Source organism: Acomys minous (assembly GCF_964271855.1).
Source record: "Acomys minous genome assembly, chromosome: 7".
NCBI classification, from domain to species: domain Eukaryota; kingdom Metazoa; phylum Chordata; class Mammalia; order Rodentia; family Muridae; genus Acomys; species Acomys minous.
Window position 1 is genome coordinate 30321574 of NC_140488.1, and position 19718 is coordinate 30341291.

The 19718-nt window shown below is 36.9% G+C and overlaps 1 protein-coding gene across 4 annotated transcripts in view; it reads left to right on the plus strand.

Moving 5' to 3' along the window:
• Positions 1 to 19718, plus strand: part of TENM1 (teneurin transmembrane protein 1) — an 839058-nt gene that overhangs the window by 709075 nt on the left and 110265 nt on the right. For all 4 annotated transcript variants that reach the window (XM_084789577.1, XM_084789578.1, XM_084789576.1 and 1 more), the window contains one exon: positions 14921 to 15064. In XM_084789577.1, the coding sequence (XP_084645703.1) occupies positions 14921 to 15064 (144 nt within the window). The remainder of the gene's footprint in view (positions 1 to 14920; positions 15065 to 19718) is intronic.

Below are 19718 nucleotides of genomic sequence, written 5' to 3' on the forward strand. Positions count from 1 at the left end.
GCCCAGTTCCTCCTAGTGTTACCCAGTGCTCCCCAGTGCTTCTCAGTGCTGTCCAGTGCCTCCCAGTGCTACCCAGTTCCTCCCAGTGCTTCCCAGTTCCTCCCAGTGCTTCCCAGTTCCTCCCAGTGCTGTCCGGTGCTTCTCAGTGCCTCCCAGTGCTGCCCAGTGCTGCCCAGTGCTACCCAGTTCCTCCCAGTGCTGCCCAGTGCTGCCCAGTGCCTCCCAGTGCCTCCCAGTGCTGCCGAGTGTTGCTAGTCAGATAACTTCTCACACCTTGTTTTTCCTTTAGCTTTGCCAACACTTTCATGCAAACTTTTTACAGTAATCATTACCTGATTCTTTCTGTAACTCTGACTGATAAATACTCAAAGCCCCATAATCTTTAACCCCCAACACTAGCCTATACTGCTTGATTTGCTAGGCAGAAGAAGCCAAAATTTCTACATTTACCTATAGCTCTTTTTCTTCACATTCTTTAGAAACCTCCCTTAGACCTTTGCGGTATTTAGAGATGAGTTTAGTTGTTAGTGTTGCCATTGATTATTATTTTCTTAAGCTGTAATGTGCACAAATTTATTCAATATTCAATGAAGAGCTAACTACTATAATTTCTATTATTTATTCATAAGATTTATATACATGAAGCTGAACCTAATTTTAAAAAATAACATCTTTGTCAGGACATTAATTATTTATTTATTTTATTAATATCTTTTTATTAATTCATTCATATTACATCTCAATTTTTATCCCATCCCTTGTATCCTCCCATTCCTCCCTCCCTCCAGCTTACCCCCTGCTCCCCTCCCCTGTATGTGCTCTTAAGGTATCAAGTCTCTTCTTGGTACCCTGTTATCTTTCCTCTGTGTGCCACCAGGCCACCCCATCCAGGGGACGTGGTCAAATATGGTGCACCCGAGTTCATATGAAAGTCAGCAGGACATAATTTATATACCACAAAAATCTTACCTACATTTCAGTAGGAACTTAGCACAATTCAAAATGTTATGTAACCATCCCCAATGTCGAACTCCAGAACATTTTTGTCATTACCACACAAAGCCCCTCCACACATATTAGCAGTTACTCTTCACACCTCTCTTTTTCCCTTGGACCTGAAATCTATTAATCTCCTTTCTACCTTTCTATATTTGTATATTTCAAATCAATAGCACCATATAGTAAGTGGTCTTTTGAGTCTAGCTTATTTTAATTGGCATAACATTGCCAATGTTCATCTATGTAATCACATATAGCTGTACTTTCACTTTGTGACTGAATAATATTCTAATACATGCATATACTACAAGTTTGCCCATTTATCAACTCAAGGACATTTGCAGTGTTTTCTGGAGGTTTTTTGTTTGTTTTTTGTCTTGTTTTGGTTTTTGTTTTGTCTGTTTTGAGTAGTGGTCCCATAAACATTTGTATACAGATCTTAATTTCAATACTTGATTTTAATTTTGCATATATACCAATATTTTGGACAACGTGGTAATACCATGTTTAAGTTACTGAGAAACCTCCAAACTATTTTCCTCAGTGATAGCACAATTTGTTTGTATGTGTACATGTGTTCACTGGTATACATGTGTACAAATGCATGTGAAGGCCAGAGGTTGATGTTAAATGTCTTCCTCAATTGCCCCATCTCTGCACTGCCATTATAGCACCAGGCTTTTATGTGAAGTTAGAGGATTGAACTCAGGTCCTTATACTTGCACAGTAAGCATTTTACTGACAAAAGTACCACTCTAGGTTCTGACTGTACCATTTTGTCAACCTCATTTTATACATGAATTGCATCTCTTATTTTTAAATATCATCTTAACTAAATATTCTAAACTTCCCTCTTTATTCTAGCAAATCATCTTCACTGAGGTAACTACGAATACATTTATCTGTAATTACGGAAACATGTAAACCACATATATAAGCAAAAAATTAATATGTGCTCTTTAGTGTTGACTTCTCTATTCCTAGTGTTCACCTATGTGTATCATTATGACTATAAAATAACATTAATTAATATGCCATATGGGAGGTTTTGAAATGAGGAAAAGGAAGGGAGAACTATTGTAAATATAATCTCAATTTTTTAAAAATAAAATAATGTAAAAATATGTTACTAGTTCTTCTGAAAGGCTAGTGATAATAAGAAAAGCAAAAGATAACAAAAATCCTTTAGAAATATTCAAAGTGCAAAGCAAAACAATGTTTTTTATGCATGTAAGGTTAAATTTCAAGTGTAGAAAAAGAAAATTGGCAAAGCTCCCAAATAAAAGGCCAAAATAATCATGCAAATAGTACCTACGCTGAAATATAGATTGTTTGCCTTGTAGGGAATACCTCAGTTAGCCATGATTTAAGGGACTGTTGACTAAAGAGACTGTATTTACTACATATCTTTTATCTCCATCTCCCTCTTTTAGCTTGAGAAAAGAAACAAGTGATTGTTTACTTTTAATAGTCACCACATTTTAGCACATTTTAAAAGTATTTAGTTTAGAAAAGGGTGAATAAATAACCAGGCCCTGTATTTTTACTAAAGGAAAACTCTATTGTGTTGTAGTTATATATTTAATTTATAATATATGTTAACATATGTGTATAACTTAAATGAATTAAGGACTTATACTAGCCTATAATTTGTGTTTTCTTTTTCTTACAATAATTTTAATATGTTTTAATTAAAATATAATTAGATTACTTTTCCTACTTTTTTTTTTACTACTTCTAGTCCTTCCCAGCTACTTTCTCTCAAACTTCTCCCCTGAGCAATCAAGCAATACATACACATGCATACAAATAAATACAATTTACTAAGTCCATTTTTGTTGTTTGCATTTACATGGCTTCGGAGATGACCACTCTGCATTGGGAAGCCAGTAGTGGGGGCTCGTCCCTGGGATAGATTAATTCTCCACCCATCCTAGAGACTAACCCCTGAAGAATACAACAAAATGCTCAAGTGATTGCATGGAAGCATTGGTATTAAATGTGTGATCATTGGGATGATATACTCACATCTGTAATATGCTCTGCACAAACATTTTCTTGTGCACAAGGCAATATTTTATTATTAGTGTATAGATATGAGTAGGAATAGACAAAGTTTTTCATCAAGTTGTAACAACAGTGTTATATATGGCATTGCCCAGACTACTTTTAAATTCAGAAATCTTAATATAGTTATTTGGTAACATAAAAATCACTAACCTTCTCTAAAACGTCCACCTGTCACCTCTGGGTATGTTATAGTGCAAGCTAAAAGAGAATTAAGATTACAAACAAATTTTAATTCGCCGATTAGCTTTGAATACATGAGTAAGGAGTGGCTTATTTTGTCTAGGCCCCACATTATCAGAAAGGCCTCAAAAGTGAAAAAGGGGGAGGCCGATGGAGAGATCAGAGTTATAGGAAGATACAAGTATGTAACAGTGACACAGAGAGGCACATACATAGTTCTGGTTTTGAAGAATGGCATGAGAACTGCAAAACAAGGTATAGGAGTGGCCACTAAGAAGCTGGCCAACAAATATGGGATCTACCCTTAGAGCCTGTGGATGTTAGCTCAGTTCTGCTAACACTTTGGATTTTGTTCACCAAGACCCATCTGAGACTCATAACTTCTTCAACTGTAAGATGACAAACTTGTTTTCTTTGAATCCTTTCAGTGTGTGACACTTTTTCATAGCCGCATAGAAAACTACTCTCAGACTTAGCCATCATTCATAATGTTCTACTTAGAGCAAAGATTTTGATTAAGACTGTGGCCAAAAAAGACTTACCTCTTGTTCCTTCTCATACCAATTAACTGGCAACCTCTGGGCCAGCTATTTCAGGATGATGGAGTAAGACGAGTGCAAATTTAAAGAGACTGAATCTGAAGTGATAGAAAACGCCTAGGTTGAAACGCCGCTTAGTTTGAAATGTGGCAAACTTCCTTCCCATGTAGCTCAGCAGTGGGGATTTGGAATGGTATCTAAAAACCAGAAAGTCACAAAAAATAATAAAGTTTTGAAAGACAACTAAAATGCAAAAAAAAAAAGGAGTGTTTAACATCCTAGGCTATGCCATCATTTTCTGCAATGAAACAGTCTTTCCAACTGGGATAATACAAGAGTGAACAAATTACCAATAGGAGTTATGTGGACTCCTCACTGAAAAAAAAAGTATGGGTGACAGCTGATAAGATTGATTAATCCAAGGACACTATTGATCAAGTGGAAGGAGAGTAAAACTCACCCTAAGGCTCGCTACAAAAGCCACAATCACTAGTTCATCCAGCTTAAAGATTTTGTTGTCTGATTCATAGACAAGACTGTCCTGCTGAAAACTGCATGTGAGCATTTGAAATGATTGGACCTTAGTGCTTCGTTCCTTAGCTCTAAATAAAGTATAATGTCTGGAAATCATTGTATTTTATTTAGCTTCTTTCCAAGCTCTATGGCTTACAAAACAACATTAAAAACTCACTACTGTTAAGTTCATAGTGCTGTTAAAATTCTAGAGATGGCATATTTAATTTGACAAACTGGCTTGTTCAGGGCCTCTGATCTGCATCCATTATGTGAATTTTGTCAAAATAATTCCCTATGTCCGCCTGTGTCTGCATATATTATCAATGTATAATAATGCATTCTGCCTGGTCTTCATTTTAATTAAATTAAATTGCAGCAGTTTAGAGTCCTGGAAGTTCAGAAAATCACCCATCCGCCTTTAGTAGCACTGCTATAAACAATCCTATTTTTCTTCAAGGTTATTGGCAACAATGATTGCATAATTATTTAGTACAGTAGTTTGGCAAGAAAGAGTGGTGTTTCTGCAAGAACTAGACTTCCTAAAGGTTCACAATGCATAGGAGTCTGTCTAAATTGTGTTAGGGAGAAACAGGGGAACATTAATAGTAATAGGTGCTAAGCTATGGCTGCTTTGAGCACACAAAACATTCCTGAGAATGACGCTTTAGTGTTCATAAATTTTCCTTCAGTAAAACCTAAGCGAGCTGGGCAGCCATGAGAACAGAACCCACTGAATATTTTAATAATAAATGGGGAGTGCTTTACAATTTGCAAGGTGCTTTCACATACATTATTTCATTTTAATCCATATAGCTTTCCTGCTTGGTAGGCATGGCACAATTAATGGGATCTCCAATATCCAGAGGAAGAAACTGAGGTTCAGAAAGAGCCTAAAAGCTTGTACTGAGCAGAAATTCCAGCTCAGATCTCCCAGCCTGCCTGTCTTTTCCTGCTGTCACTCTTGACCCAGTGAGGGAAGAGCCCACCTTAACAAGCACCCAATTCTCTGCCCCAGTGGCTTTCTGTCAGGAAATCTAGCAAAGATAATAATCTTTCATCATTTCTTTCCACTCATGAATTCATAATTGTTAACTGAGATCAGAACTGCACTAGACTGTCAACTTTATAGGCACAGTGCCTAGGGTATAAGTTTTTTAAGGAACAATTACATGCTTGCAACCTAAAAGCAAAGTATAAAAAGAAAAGCAGAAAAATCACTACTAATAAATGTTAAGTGTCTGCAAAACCAAGCATTTTGCCAGCTTCTCAGCTGTTATTCAGTATTCAAACTTAAATATAAAATGTGTGGTGTGGAATGTAAAGTGCGTCGATTTTAATATGTGTTAGAATCTCTAAAGTAAGAGAACCTAGGACTTCTCAGTGCTTTTTAATTACCTTATACTTTGGTAAGTGAGTATTATGTGTCTGTTTCAGTCTGGTCAAACTCATAGGTAGATTGTAAAACTCACTTCATGACTAAAACAGCACTTTTGGAATAATAGACATAACTTAGTGGAGAATAATAGAACAAAAGTGACCATAATAGAATAGAAAGTATCAAAATATGATACGATAAGAGAATAAATATTGCAAAGAAACTCTCTCTCTCTCTCTTTCTCTCTCTCTCTCTCTCTCTCTCTCTCTCTCTCTCTCTCTCTCTGTCTCTCTCTCTCTCTCTCTCTCTCTCTCTCTCTCTCTCTCTCTCTCTCTCTCTCTCTCTCTGTGTGTGTGTGTGTGTGTGTGTGTGTGTGTGCATGTTAGCATATATATTGTGGGTCACAATCAACAAACTCTGAGGGCATTTGGGAATAAAAATTCAAAAGTCAAACTCTAAGCAAGACCTCAAGTAAATGTGTTCTATTATAAATTGACTTGACCATGGTGTTTCCTCACAGTCATAGAACAGTAATTAAGACATGGGGTTACCATGTTCTGTGACTAAAGTTAATGGGAAACCACAAGAACCCAATCTAGCCAGAATGGCAAAGAACCCAAACACTTCTGGAGTGTAGGTATAGGTTTCTCCTCTAGGAAAAGAGGAGACCTGCTGAAGTGCTTGCGGTTGGAGGGACTACATAAAGGGTAGTAGAGGAACAGAGTTATGAATACCAGCTAAGGCCATGTAACTAATTGCAAAAAAATTGTGAGTTATAATTGGTATGATTGTGTCTTATTTTGTTAAGCGTGTGTGTGTGTGTGTGTGTGTGTGTGTGTGTGTGTGTGTGTGTGTGTGTGTGTGTAAAGTTTAAATTTTTTAAAGTCATTTGCCAGATAAGGTCTTAGAGACAAAAATGTCATAATTTATTAGAAAATACAACGTACTGATCAAGTCAGCATTTATGACTCTTCTTGCCCTCTACCCCCTTCTAACTCATCTTAAGATACTATAGTCCTTCAATATTAGGTGAGAAAATAATTTACCCTTCAAAACTAGGTGCTATTGAGAGTAAAATGATATTTCTTTTCTTTACAACATTGCATCACTTTTAATAAACTGCATTTTTAAAAGCCCATTTCCAAGTTGAGTCTCTCTCTCTTAAAATTCCTACTCAGACAAAAGTGTCTAAACAATGTTAAAGGATAAGAATCTTTTGTCTTACTTTTTACTAGGTAAGGCTGAGAATGATTTGAGTACTTTATTTATTTTTGATGCACTGGAGAGAAAGTGGATCCAGTCTATCTGACCTTCTTTAAATTTCATAAAAGTACCAAGTATCAAAGTATTCAACACATGCTATTCTTTCTACCTAAAATGGTTTTCCCTATGCAGACAATTACCTCCAACTCAAGCGACTCCAACTTAGAATTTCATGATGGTGCAGTGGCATCAAAACTATGTGCATTCGGGAAGAGCCATACTTTGAATTTTGATCTTTTCCCTGGCTAGCGATACACAGTACTACATTCTCTGGTGTTGCTGGGAAACAGCAGATAACTGTAGTTCCCAGTCAATCACTCAGTTACAAGAGTACATAACTGGTGTTATACAGTGTTGCTAAGTTATGATGCACAGAAAGTTAGCATATTAAATGCATTTTTGCTCCAAATATTTTCACCTTGCACACAAGATCATTAGTCAAGGTGATTCTATATATTAGTCCCTCTCCTCTTATCCACAGTTTCACTTTTCTTGGTTTCCGTTACTCAGTGAACTGAAGTCTGAAAATATTAAATTAAAACTTCTAGAAATAAATACTCCATGCGGTTTTAGACTGCATGCCATTCTGAGCAGCATAATGATATCTCTCACCGGTCCATCTTGCCGAGACAAGAATAATTTCAGGCCAGTCAGATGGCTCGGCTAGTAAACTGCTTGATATGCAAGCCTGATGACCTGAGCTCCATCCTTAGAACCCGTGAACAGGTAAAAGAAGAGAATTGACTCCACAAACTTGTCTTCTGACTTCCATGTGTTCATTGTGGCGCACACACACACACACACACACACACACACACACACACACAAACACACACGCACATGCACATACATGTGCCATGCATACATAGCAATAATATTTTCAAAACCAAGAAAATAATCATCTCCTTGTCCAGCATATCCATACTGTATATACTAATGGCCTATTAGTGTCACATAGTAGAGTCTGTTATCAGATCAACTGCCATGCTATTGGAGCACTTGTGGTCAATTAACGCTTAATTTACTTAATGACTCCAAAGCACAAGAATAGTGGTGTGAAACAGACACCGCAGCATGAAACATGGAAGGATAGATTAACTGTGACTACTGTGTGACAATGCTGCAGGGCACATAGACAAAAATACCCTCATAAAGGTTTGATACGATCCACAATTTCAGGCATTTAGTAAGAGGTCTTAGGATATGTTCCCCCACATTCTCCAAGGAGAAAATAGTGTTATAATTCACCCGGTAATCCTTTCCTCTTTGTCTCCTCCATCCAACACAAATTCTCTTGTCAGAATCACTACCAATATTATGCATTTTCTACTTGTAGCATTTACCAAAACATATGTAAGTTTGTGTGTTCTATTTATTTTTCTTTCATATTTTTCTTTCACTAAAATATAAGCTGTTCCAGAAGGAATTCTCTTTTATTCATTCTCATATCCCCAGTGTCCCATACAGTGCCTGTCAACAGAAGGTACTCAATAAATATTGCGTATTTGTTGAATGATTGAACAAACAAATGAATAAAGTCAGAAGTGACCCCTTAGCCTTTCCTGTGTAGTGGAGTGATGCGGCCCCACAGTAAGAGCACACAAAGGCACTCTCAAATATGTTTATGATCCCAGAACGTTCCTTTGGTCTTTATGCAACTAGACATGAACAAGGCATCCACAAAACAATCTTACAATATTAGGTTTCAGTATACAGGACATATTATGAAACAGTTGAATAGCTCCTAGATGCCTTTTATTTTTCTTCTTCTACCTGTCTAACTATGTATCTCCCCATATCATCTTGCATAACCGTTTTTTTGTGTGTGAATAGATAAGAGTATATATAGTACCACTCAAGTCAAGTCCAGTGACAGGCTAAAAGGATATCATTATCAGGTTGAATTTAATTTAGGACAACAGTGATGGTTCAATATTGGGGAATCTATTGCTGTAACTCATTATCTTAGAAGACTAAAGTAGAAAATAATATTATTTCCACAAATGCTGAAAAGGAACTCAATAAAAACTCACCACCTGATGGAGACATTCTTAATAAATTAGAAATTATAGATAAACAAAGCATTTCAAGCCATCAGGCAGTGTGTCAAATCAAGGAACCTCTGAGGTCATGCTATGATAAATTACTAGAGAATAAGAAAAGATTCAACTATGAGAGCAGATACTTGTTTATAATAGATAACATTTTATCAACATAGTTTTGGGCTGTAGTTATGGCCTTCATTTGGTTCTCTGAGTATTTTGTTTACTGTCATTTTCTGATTTTGCTTTAGTATAGTTTTAATGGAAATATATTGTTATATTAACTTACTTCTTTTGGAGAAAAATACTTCATTTTTTTAGTTATTCTTTAAATATTGTCAAATTATTTCTGGAAATATGTGAGTTCAGGAAGGTAACATATAAATCTTTCCACTGACTATCAGACCACTTTTAATTATATATTACTTTCATAAATGCAAGCATTATGAATTCTGGAGCCTTAGCCTGAAGCTATTGAAAAATCATCTGCTTAATCTTGTCATATTTCACATATCAGCTTCATTGCATTGTATCTTTACCTTGGCTACTTAATGTCAATCCCTTGTTCTAACCATTATAGATGAATGCTGTAGTCATTAGGCTGGATGTCAGGGACAGTGTGGCCCCTCCTCCTTCTAATAGTCGACATGTGGTAAAATTGATGTTGTCCATATAAGTAGAGGGAACATTAAGAGGGTTTTGTTTTTTGGTTTTTGGTTTTGTTTATTCATTTGTTTGTTTGATTGATTGTTTCTCATGTCTCAGAGAGAACAAGCTGGTCTTTCTCATATGGTCTTCTTTATAAGACAATATAAGATTTGAAGGAAAACTAACAATGAAGTCAGAGATGTGCTCCTGTGATCAGAAGACCCAACCTTCTGCAATAAGGAGCATGTGTGTCATGACAACCAGTGACTGGTGCTTACAGAATATTCACTTATTGTCTCTGCAAGAATATGGGGCAAAGAATACAGAAAGACAGAACTCTAGAGGGAATTATGGGTATCACAAAGGAGGGTACTGCATGTCTCAAACAAAGTATTCATCCATATTGACTCTTTCCCAACTGTCCTTTCAACATATTTGCACCAGCATGGAGCCTTGTTCCAATCCCTGTGAAGCATAACTCATGACTTTTTGCCTGCCTATCCCTGCTCACTGCCAGTCTAAACCACTTCTACAGTCCTTCTGAAATATTGTTGAATTTTTGTTTTCTTTCTTATTATACTAGTTTTCTTAGGTCTACTCCAGAGTGCCAGAGGCTGAATCTGTGACTTATACAGTACTGTATTAATGATCAAATGCTATAGGAAAAAGTCCAGAAACTCGACATGGTCCACTCTGCTTACTTACCATGGCAACTGTCACAGTATTGAGCAGAATGTTGTGTCAAAGCTTAGCATTTTTACCACTGGAACCAATATAAACCCCCTTTCCCTATATTTAATTATACAAAAGACTAGGGCTTTAGTGCACTGCAGTATGCTTCCATAAGAAGTTGAAGATTGGGCTGCTGTTGTATTTGCCAGTCCCCTTGCATTGTGAGAGCAGTTCAGCAGCATGGAGTGAAACTTTTCCTTCTCAGAAGCCAATTGTAAGTTCCAGGATTCTGCAAAAGTGGGCTGCTGTCAGAAAGAAACCTTGCCTTGTTACTCTGAGCAAGGAGTCGTGCACAGAAATACACCAACACACAACCATTCTCATTAAAGTCAGTTGGAATTTTGGACAAGTTTTAAGTATAAATTATAACTTTATTAGCTCATAGAGCTTTCTCAGGAGAAAGTAAATCTAATAAAAATTAGAGGGAACTTATTAAGTGGCTGCTTTGTTGCTATTTGCTGTGACTGGGGAGAGAAAAAGTAATATAATTGTGGGGTTTGCAGCCAATGCACTTTTTTGTTGTGGACTAGAGAGCAATTCAGATAGCAGATAGGAGGAGGTGAAAAGAGTATGCATGTCTCATTACCATTGCATTGAGAACTGTTTAATTGATGCTTTATGTAAGCGTTTCCTGGTGCCGAGTTAGGATGATCTTTAACTGTTACTGAGAGGGGAAAAGTAGGCTCCACACCATAATCAGAGGTCACCAAGGCACACTGCTTATTTGCAAAACTGCACAATCACCTTCCGGAGAAGAGATTCTAGGGGCGCTTACCAGGCTTAGAATGTACAGAAGGCAGATCCCATAATTGCCAGGCATACTGTGGGGAATGTGATGATGGCTTTAAAGGAACTTGCAATTATTGTTGTTGTGATTATTTATTAATCAAGACTTTTAAACATTGGCAAGAGAAGCAGAAATCATGTCATTCTGTACACCAACATGGTCTTTAATGTGTTCCCTAACCACCTGATCTTTCCAATGTGGGATGTATTGTACTATTTGCTTTGTTAGTTAGATCCTAAACTTGAACTACCAAATACTATGTAAAAGGAGTGCAATTTTGAAACATATGGTGTTAATGCTAAGGGAGAGGGAGTGAAAAGAAGTATTTAATACATATGTCTTTAATTCAGAAGTATTATTTGGATACTAGATTTGGTGCACAAATTTTGTGTATATTTGCACTTTTCTAGGAAGACTGTCTATGATATTGTTCACAAGATTCACAAGTAAATACTTCATAACCCATAATAGCATAAGAAGAAGCAATTCTAAAGCCCCTCTTCCAACCTGTGTGCCAATGAAGAGCCCAGTTCCCAAAGATGAAGAAGGATTTGCCTGACACCCCAAAGCGACTTAATAGCAGATCTGAAAGTCAATGTTTTTCCTTTCTTGGTCTAAAAATCAACTTTTCAGGTTGTTTTAGCCAGTAGAAGGGCTATGATGAAGTATCGGGAAGATTGTAGGCAACATTAAGTGCTGTTCCATTTGCAACCAGAAATTGCAACCTTTGAGATTTCTTTTAGCTAAGAGATCCTATTCACACCCATATTCATAAAGAACAGCATGATACAGATAACTCTAAAATACTTTCCATTTAGAGGTTATGTCCATTTAATGATCAGTAATTGCCATTGACCACTGATTTCTGCTAATAATATTGCTTGGTTGAGACTAAAATTTAAAAATGACTTTGTAGAAATGGGGACGTGTTTCAATAGATAAAGTGTCTGTTGTTTGTGCATGGGGACCTGAATTCAAGCCACAAAAGCCATGTAAAAACCAAGTGTAGTGGCATGAATTTGTAATCCCAGAACTGAAAGGGCAACAAAAAGAAGATTACTGTATGATCCAGTCAGCCAGTCTAGCTGAACTGATGAGCTTTTGTTCACTGAGAGACCACTCTCGCCATCAAAAAGGTGGGGCCACCATTAGAGCTCAGTTGGTAATGGTACTTGTAGCCAAAGCCAATGGCCTGAGTTAGATCACAGCAAATCCCATGGTGGAAAGGAGAGATGATTCCCAGATGTTGTCCTCTAATATCTACATGTACACATTAATTAATTAGTTAATTAATTAATGAAAAAATTAATTTAAAAATAATAAATTGGAGAGCTACTGATAAAGGCACACTGATTATAAACCTCTGGACTCCACACATATGCTAACACACACCAGCATGTATACACACCAAACAAAAAAAAAATGAGTTCCCACAAGTCTTAACCAGCTGATGGCTGACAGAACTGCAGCAACACCAGAAATGGTTATATAATTTGTGAGGCCAAGTGAAACAAAAATTAAGATACATATTCTCTTCCCTAGAAAGTATTAAGGGTTTCAAAAACAATAGCAGCAAACTTAGTATCAACTGTTGGGTCCTTCTCCAGTGAGAACTATTGTGGTTCCCTACTGCTAAGCATTGTTGGACTGAAAGGCCAAAAGCAATGTAGCCTGCAACTTCAGATTGGTCATACACTTATAAACTTAGAGATTAGTAATCTAATAATCTTTTTTGATGTTTTTTTTTCTTTTCCTTTTATTAATTTATTCTTGTTACATCTCAATGGTTATCCCATCCCTTGTATCCTCCCATTCTTCCCTCCCTCCCATTTTCCCCTTATTCCCCTCCCCTATGACTGTTCCTGAGGGGGATTACCTCCCCCTGTATATGCTCATAGGGTATCAAGTCTCTTCTTGGTAACCTGCTGTCTTTCCTCTGAGTGCCACCAGGTCTCCCCCTCCCGGGGACATGGCCAAATGTGAGACACCAGAGTACGTGAGAAAGTCATATCCCACTCTCCACTCAACTGTGGAGAGTGTTCTGACCATTGGCTAGATCTGGGTAGGGGTTTAAAGTTACCACCTGTATTGTCCTTGGCTGGTGCCTTAGTTTGAGCGGGACCCCTGGGCCCAAATCTGCCTATCATAATTTTCTTCTTGTAGTTTTCTAGGATCCACTGGATCCTTCAACTTTGCCATTCTCCCATGCTTCTCTCATCTTGGTATATTTACACTATGGAATACTACTCAGCTATTAAAAACAAGGAATTCCCGAAATTTGTGGACAAATGGATTGAGCTAGAAATGATCATAATGAGTGAGTTAACCCAGAAGCAGAAAGACTCAAATGGTATATACTCACTTATATCAGCATACTAGCCCAAGGGGCATGTCCCATGAAAGCCTTCACTTACCAGGAAACTGAGACAGAGGGGAGGACATTCTAGTGGGACTCTAGATGAGAGAAGCATGGGAGAATGGCAAAGTAGAAGGATCCAGAGGGTCCTAGAAGCCTACAAGTAATCTCATAATCTTAAGGGTGTTTTGACTTATCTGCATATGTACTTATATATACATAGACAAGCAGATCAAGGTAATTATTTTCCTGACCACATAGTAATGCTAGTAACCAAGACTAGTGTGCTTTCATTTTCAACCCATTATGCTGCCATTGTTTTAAACACCTGTTTTCATTACCAGTTTTCATAACCAAATAGCAAAGGAGAAACTGAGCTGTCCAAAGGCATATAAAGATCTGATAGAGGCTGCTACTAGAAAGTGGTATTAGAAGACAGACCAATTGGGTCTATTTTAAGCTGCCAGAGAGGCAAAAGCACCTTTGGGGTGTGCAGTGTAATGAGCCAGTATTCTCAGGCTTCAAACATTTTGAGGACAGAAAGTATTTTGTAATTTACAAGACAGAAATCTGGGGTTCTAACAGGTAAGCAGGTTCACCAACTGAGAAAATGGCTATGACTTGGTATGTTTGGGCTATACATATTTTAGTAGGGCAAAGACATCCATGGTATGACATTCTGTACTTCCCATTTTAGTGGCATACTTGGGTTCTGCATTTAATGCACAACATCTGTGCTTCATAGGAGTTGAAGCCAAATGCTTGGGTGATATCCCATTGGTATTCTGTATGCAGAAATGAAAGCATAATACGTCCAAAGTAGAATTTACAGTTGCAGTACTCTAAGCAAACTCAAGCCTCTCAGTAAAGTAAAGATTGTTAATAAAGAAAATATATGAATTGATTAAATCAATTTTATTAGCTTGATATGTATTCAAGTGTTGCATAAGTGGTTCTGTACTCCAAAGCCCACTTCTTGAAAGCATTTTGTACTCTAGAGAAGGGGAAAACCACCCTTCTCCTGTACTTCTCCTATAGAAGTACTAAAAGGAATTACACTGTAGGCACTTCATTCTCAGAGAGCTTCTGTCTTCATGTTTACAGGGAAGAATATAATCGGAAAGCCCTGAATGAAGTTGAATGTTCAAATGCATATAGTACTTATCTATGACAGCATCCATTCACTTAATGCTCCACATATTGACCCAGTCTTCACTAAATTGTCATTTTGGAGTAACCAACGTCATTCTAAGCACAGTTCCAGACCATGCCAAGCAAAAGGCATTGCTGTGAAAGTTCATCCCCAAACCAGAAATCAATAGCAAAAACAATAAGCACAGGATTCTCCACCAGTATGAACATGAAGTAAATATTTTTGCAATTCTCAATATGCCATTAACTCTTCTTTTGCAGTGTCTGTCGGATATGAATATGAGATGTGCCCTGAATTTATTCTTTGGGAACAAAGGACAGTCATTTTACAGGGCTTTGAGATGGATGCATCTAACCTAGGAGGCTGGTCCTTGAATAAGCATCATATTTTTAATCCTCAAAGTGGTGAGCTACTTTTAAAACTTGTATTAGCACCTGTTTCCTAAGACTGTTTAGTACCCATTTGTTGTTGGAAGCTTTGTCAAGTATAAGAGAAAAATCACCTAAAATAATGCCATTTAGAGATATCCAAGTTAATACATTTGCTTGTGGATACTATAACTTGGTGTCGAATTTGTTTTAGTGTTTCAGAATCAGAACACTCCCACCTGTTATCACCTCTTAGTTTGTAATTGAAGCCTTGAGTAAATAAGGAAATCAATCATGAGAAATGATCACATGTATGCCCTGAGTTCACACTGATTTTTCTACTCTGGTCATGACAGCTTCATTCAAATTCCCCCACTTGCTCTTGCATCCCACTTGGAAACTGATCCTTAGGATTTCCCTTCAGACTCCCTACAAATACCTTCTGCTTGTAACTTTTTAACCACAAAATATTACGTTGCTTTTTGTCTAAAGAGACAGTTTCTAACCGAACCTGGACAAGTACATATGCATCAGATTGCATTTTCAGAAGACAAAAATGAGCATAGTTTTAGTTTAGTCATCCTATTCAGACTACTTTTATGGAATAAATATGAGTTTCTTTTGTATGGAAAAGAGCTCCATTTTTATAATTCTGCCCATTATCTTATTTCATTTGTACATGTAGTGAAAGACAGCTACACAGAAATTTTGATGCGCAAAGATAACCAGAGTTGCTCCACCTATAGAATTGCAAAAACTGTCCTTGTCCCAGTATGAGACACAAGTAAACAAATCCATTGCTGTATGTTACGAATGTACCTCTTCCTTCCCTCTTGAAGGAAGATGCTAAGTTCCATTTCAAAAAAAAATTACAGCAAAGCGTCGAGCACAGACATAAAATGTCAACATTTTTTTCAGTTGTCAAAAGGAGAGCCACAGTTTTCAGAGTACAAAAACGAAAGGGCAGATGCCACTTATTAAATTATTAGGGTTTTTTTTTTTGTTTTGATTTGAAAGAGTTTGACATTTTAAGCAGCCGTTTCTTTTCCACTCACTTTTATTGGCATATATGGATTGTCTCTTTCAAACGCCTGTCATTGACATTAAACACAAAGTGGGAAATGACCTCAATGGAACCAGCCCCCAGCTGTGGGCTCCCAGTCTTGTATCTTCTTATCATTTGCTTCATATAAACTTTGAAACAGAGGGGAGCTATTCAGAAATCTGGCCTTGGGAACCACACACTCCTTACATTCCTAATTCATCCATAATTACTTTTTAGGTAATTAGGTATGAAGCTACTTTTGAGAATTTTGAACTGCTTTATTGAAGTATAATTTATACACCATAAAACTTAAGCTATTTTAAGTGCACACTTAAATGATTCTTAGTAAATTTGTACTTGTGCTGTGATCACCAAAACCCACATGTGGAATATTTTATCACAACAAAAATATATCATGCATTACCAGAAGCCTCACTAAGCCTGCTTTCTGTTCCTACCTTCCTGATCTTTTTATTACGAGAAGGAATTTTTACTCTTTTGGATAATTTCTCCCCCTACCTCAAGAGACATTTGTACATTTACCATTTCATTTGTGGAGGCATTGTGCTTCTCACCAAAAACTGGTCCCACTTGTCAGGAAATAGATCTGAAGTCAGCTCTGCCAATGCCTTTCAGCTTGACCTTGCATACAAATGCCTGTCTTATGATGTTTCTGAAGTCAAAATCCCACCCACAAAAGCACTTTCAGAAGCTAGAATGATAAATGCAAGGGAGCAATGTTGAGAACATGGGAGCACAGACTTAGAAAGCAATTCTTTTCCCCCCTCAGGTCAGATGGTCTTTTCTGCCTGATTAAGGCAGGAACAATGTCTTTGCAAATTCCCCTACTCCACTTCTGTCATGAAAAAGCCTAACTCTTTAGGCACCCAGCCTTTTTGATCTGAGACAGATAGTAGATTAGAAACAAGAATCTATCTTCCTCCAATTTCCTCTCAGTGGTTAAAAAGACACCTATAATTAGATTGGATGTCTGCTGCCATTCTATTCTCAGTTTTTCTCTGGCTCCCAAATCATTATGCAGTGGGTAGTTTCCAATAGGCACTGTATTCAGACCATTTGTCATTTCAGGTACCACAATTATATTTACCTGACAATTAACCATTGCTTGTGGAGAAATGTTTCTAAATACTGAACCTGATATACATAAACAGTTTCTACCTTTATTGTGACAAAAACACTACAAATGCATGGTTTTCAACATTGCTACCTCCAAATGCATCCCTTGATGATTGCAGAGGGTGCACATTCATTCCTTTTAATTCTTTAAAATTATTATACATTACAGAGATTATCATATTTTTCTAACATACTCTAGTGTTTCCTAAGAGTTATTTGTTAAAAAAATATTAGAGCAATCCAGGGTACTAATTATACATTGTTACCTATCAGAAATAGCAAATTTTCTTAGCCCGCAGATGGGCCAGTAGTTTGTCAACAAATAGTTTTACTGGGAGAAGTAAACTGCCATTGATCACACTGGCATAGCTCCCAGTTTGTGTTTATATTCTCTCAGTCAAGTAGTAAGAGAAATATGTATTATGTCCCTTGTTGGTCATAAGTCTGAAAAATGGTTTCTTCTTTGAAATCAGCATAAAGCACCACCCACTGGCTTCCAAGGGGAATTTTATTTTAAACTTGTTTATAAGCTTCAGAAGAACTTTTGAGCAAGGTAGCAGAAAGGTAGGAATAGTATGTTTTTAAAATGTGCTTACCTTATTACAATGCAAACTTGGCTCTTTATAGCAGAGAAAGGGAAAACTTGTTGGGGGGGCAGGTATCACATTCAGTGAGATTTTATTGTTGACTATAAATAAGACACCCAATCTTTAAGAAGAAGTTGGCCTTTGTATAAATAATGTGTGTTGTCCCATTTCAAAACAAGCATGTATGGCAGAATAAACTGGGAAGAAGCAGCAGTAATTGATCAATATTTCCAGAAACATAAACAAAATATTTTCAGAACAACCTTTTGCAGAGGAATTGGTGTTAAATCATTGTTGCTAGATGGTATGGCCTGGTTCTGTGTAATGGAAGGTTAAACAGATTCTTGAAACAACAAAAACACCCTTCAAAATGATCTATTTTTCCAGGGCAATACAAAAGGGGTTTGCCCATTTTTGTTTTGATTGCTTCAGCTTTAAACAGAAATGGTAATTTCAGTACATGGGCACTTTAGTACCTTGCATGAAAGCAAGACATCAATTGTAAAGATGTAATCAGAAAGTACATTGCCTTATGTTTTATTTCCTTTAATCATTCTTCTTTTTTGATGGAGTACTGGGCTTTCTAATCGAAAAGGGGAGTTGTGGAATTGCAGGCTTAGAAGAATGGGTTAGAATAGCCATCTTTAGTTTTTAAATTGCCAGAAGCCTGGTAATAACATGTCATTTTGAGGGCAGTTGTTAACTATACCATTATATTGATATAAAAAACAGAGATCTACCTGTGAAAATAGATGTTAATAGCAAATCTGGTATTTCCTAGCTAATAATTGCAAAGATTTTTGAATAGTATGCCGTATGGTGAGTTGCTGAAGTACTGACATGATAAACAGTGCTTTTCTCAATTACTAAAGAGTGCATCATGCTCTCATTGGTCGGATATTCAGCTAACAATCATCAGATGATTTTTTCAATGATACTGTACAACTGTCATTCTAGTTTCCTTCACTTCTTCCTGTTTCATTAAGATTGCAGTATTGATCACCCTACAATTAAATGGTTTTGGAAGGAAATGAAATTCAGCCCTATTAATCATATTGAATTAACTAATCTAAATAATCAGAAATGTCCTTACGAGCTAGTAAAGTTATTAAGAGTATAATAAGTAAGTAGTGACCTTAAAGTTATCTCATAGTTTTGAATTAAAAGATCAATTTGTTGGAATATAAAAGTATAGCTACTCTTGCAAATCATGTGTTGAAAGCTAGCTGGAATCACCCTGAGAAGGAACATAAACATATTTAAATTTGAAATCCAAGGACCATGAGATGGATGGAATTTCTATTTCCTGGAAGGCCCTTTATAAGTATATATTGGTGCCTTGGCATGCATATTTTATGTTCTTATTTATTTTTACCAGCAATGTTCCTATATCAGAATGATCAATAGTTTCTTTTATATAGCTGAAAGTTGGAAAAGAACTGAGGAAGACATTTGAGGAAGCATTTAGAGAGAATAACAGATAGTGTGAGGAGATAGGTATCAAGAACAAGGGAGGAAAAATAAGGGCACACAGTATAGCTATATTCATTCGTTTGCTGTCAGCTAGATTAGTCTGACACATTGCATGCCTTCTCAAAACATGGATGTTTTACCTGCCCTGGCTCATTCTGGACTGACTTGTGCTATTTAGCACAGCAGTGCTCGCTCCTTGGATTTTTCTGCCCAGGCACAGCATGTTTGCAAAATCATTGAGATTTGGAAAAGGAAACTACAAGAGTCTCAAAGCCTATTGTCTGCATTTACTGAGCACTTATAAAGACTTGGCCATAGGGATTGGCACTAAAAATATAGAAAGGGATAAGACAGAAAGTGTACCTTCAAGGAGTTCATTCATGTTACAATGGGGAAGATAGAGAAGTGAGGAACTGTATCATACAATGTGGCAAGTATTACAATAGAG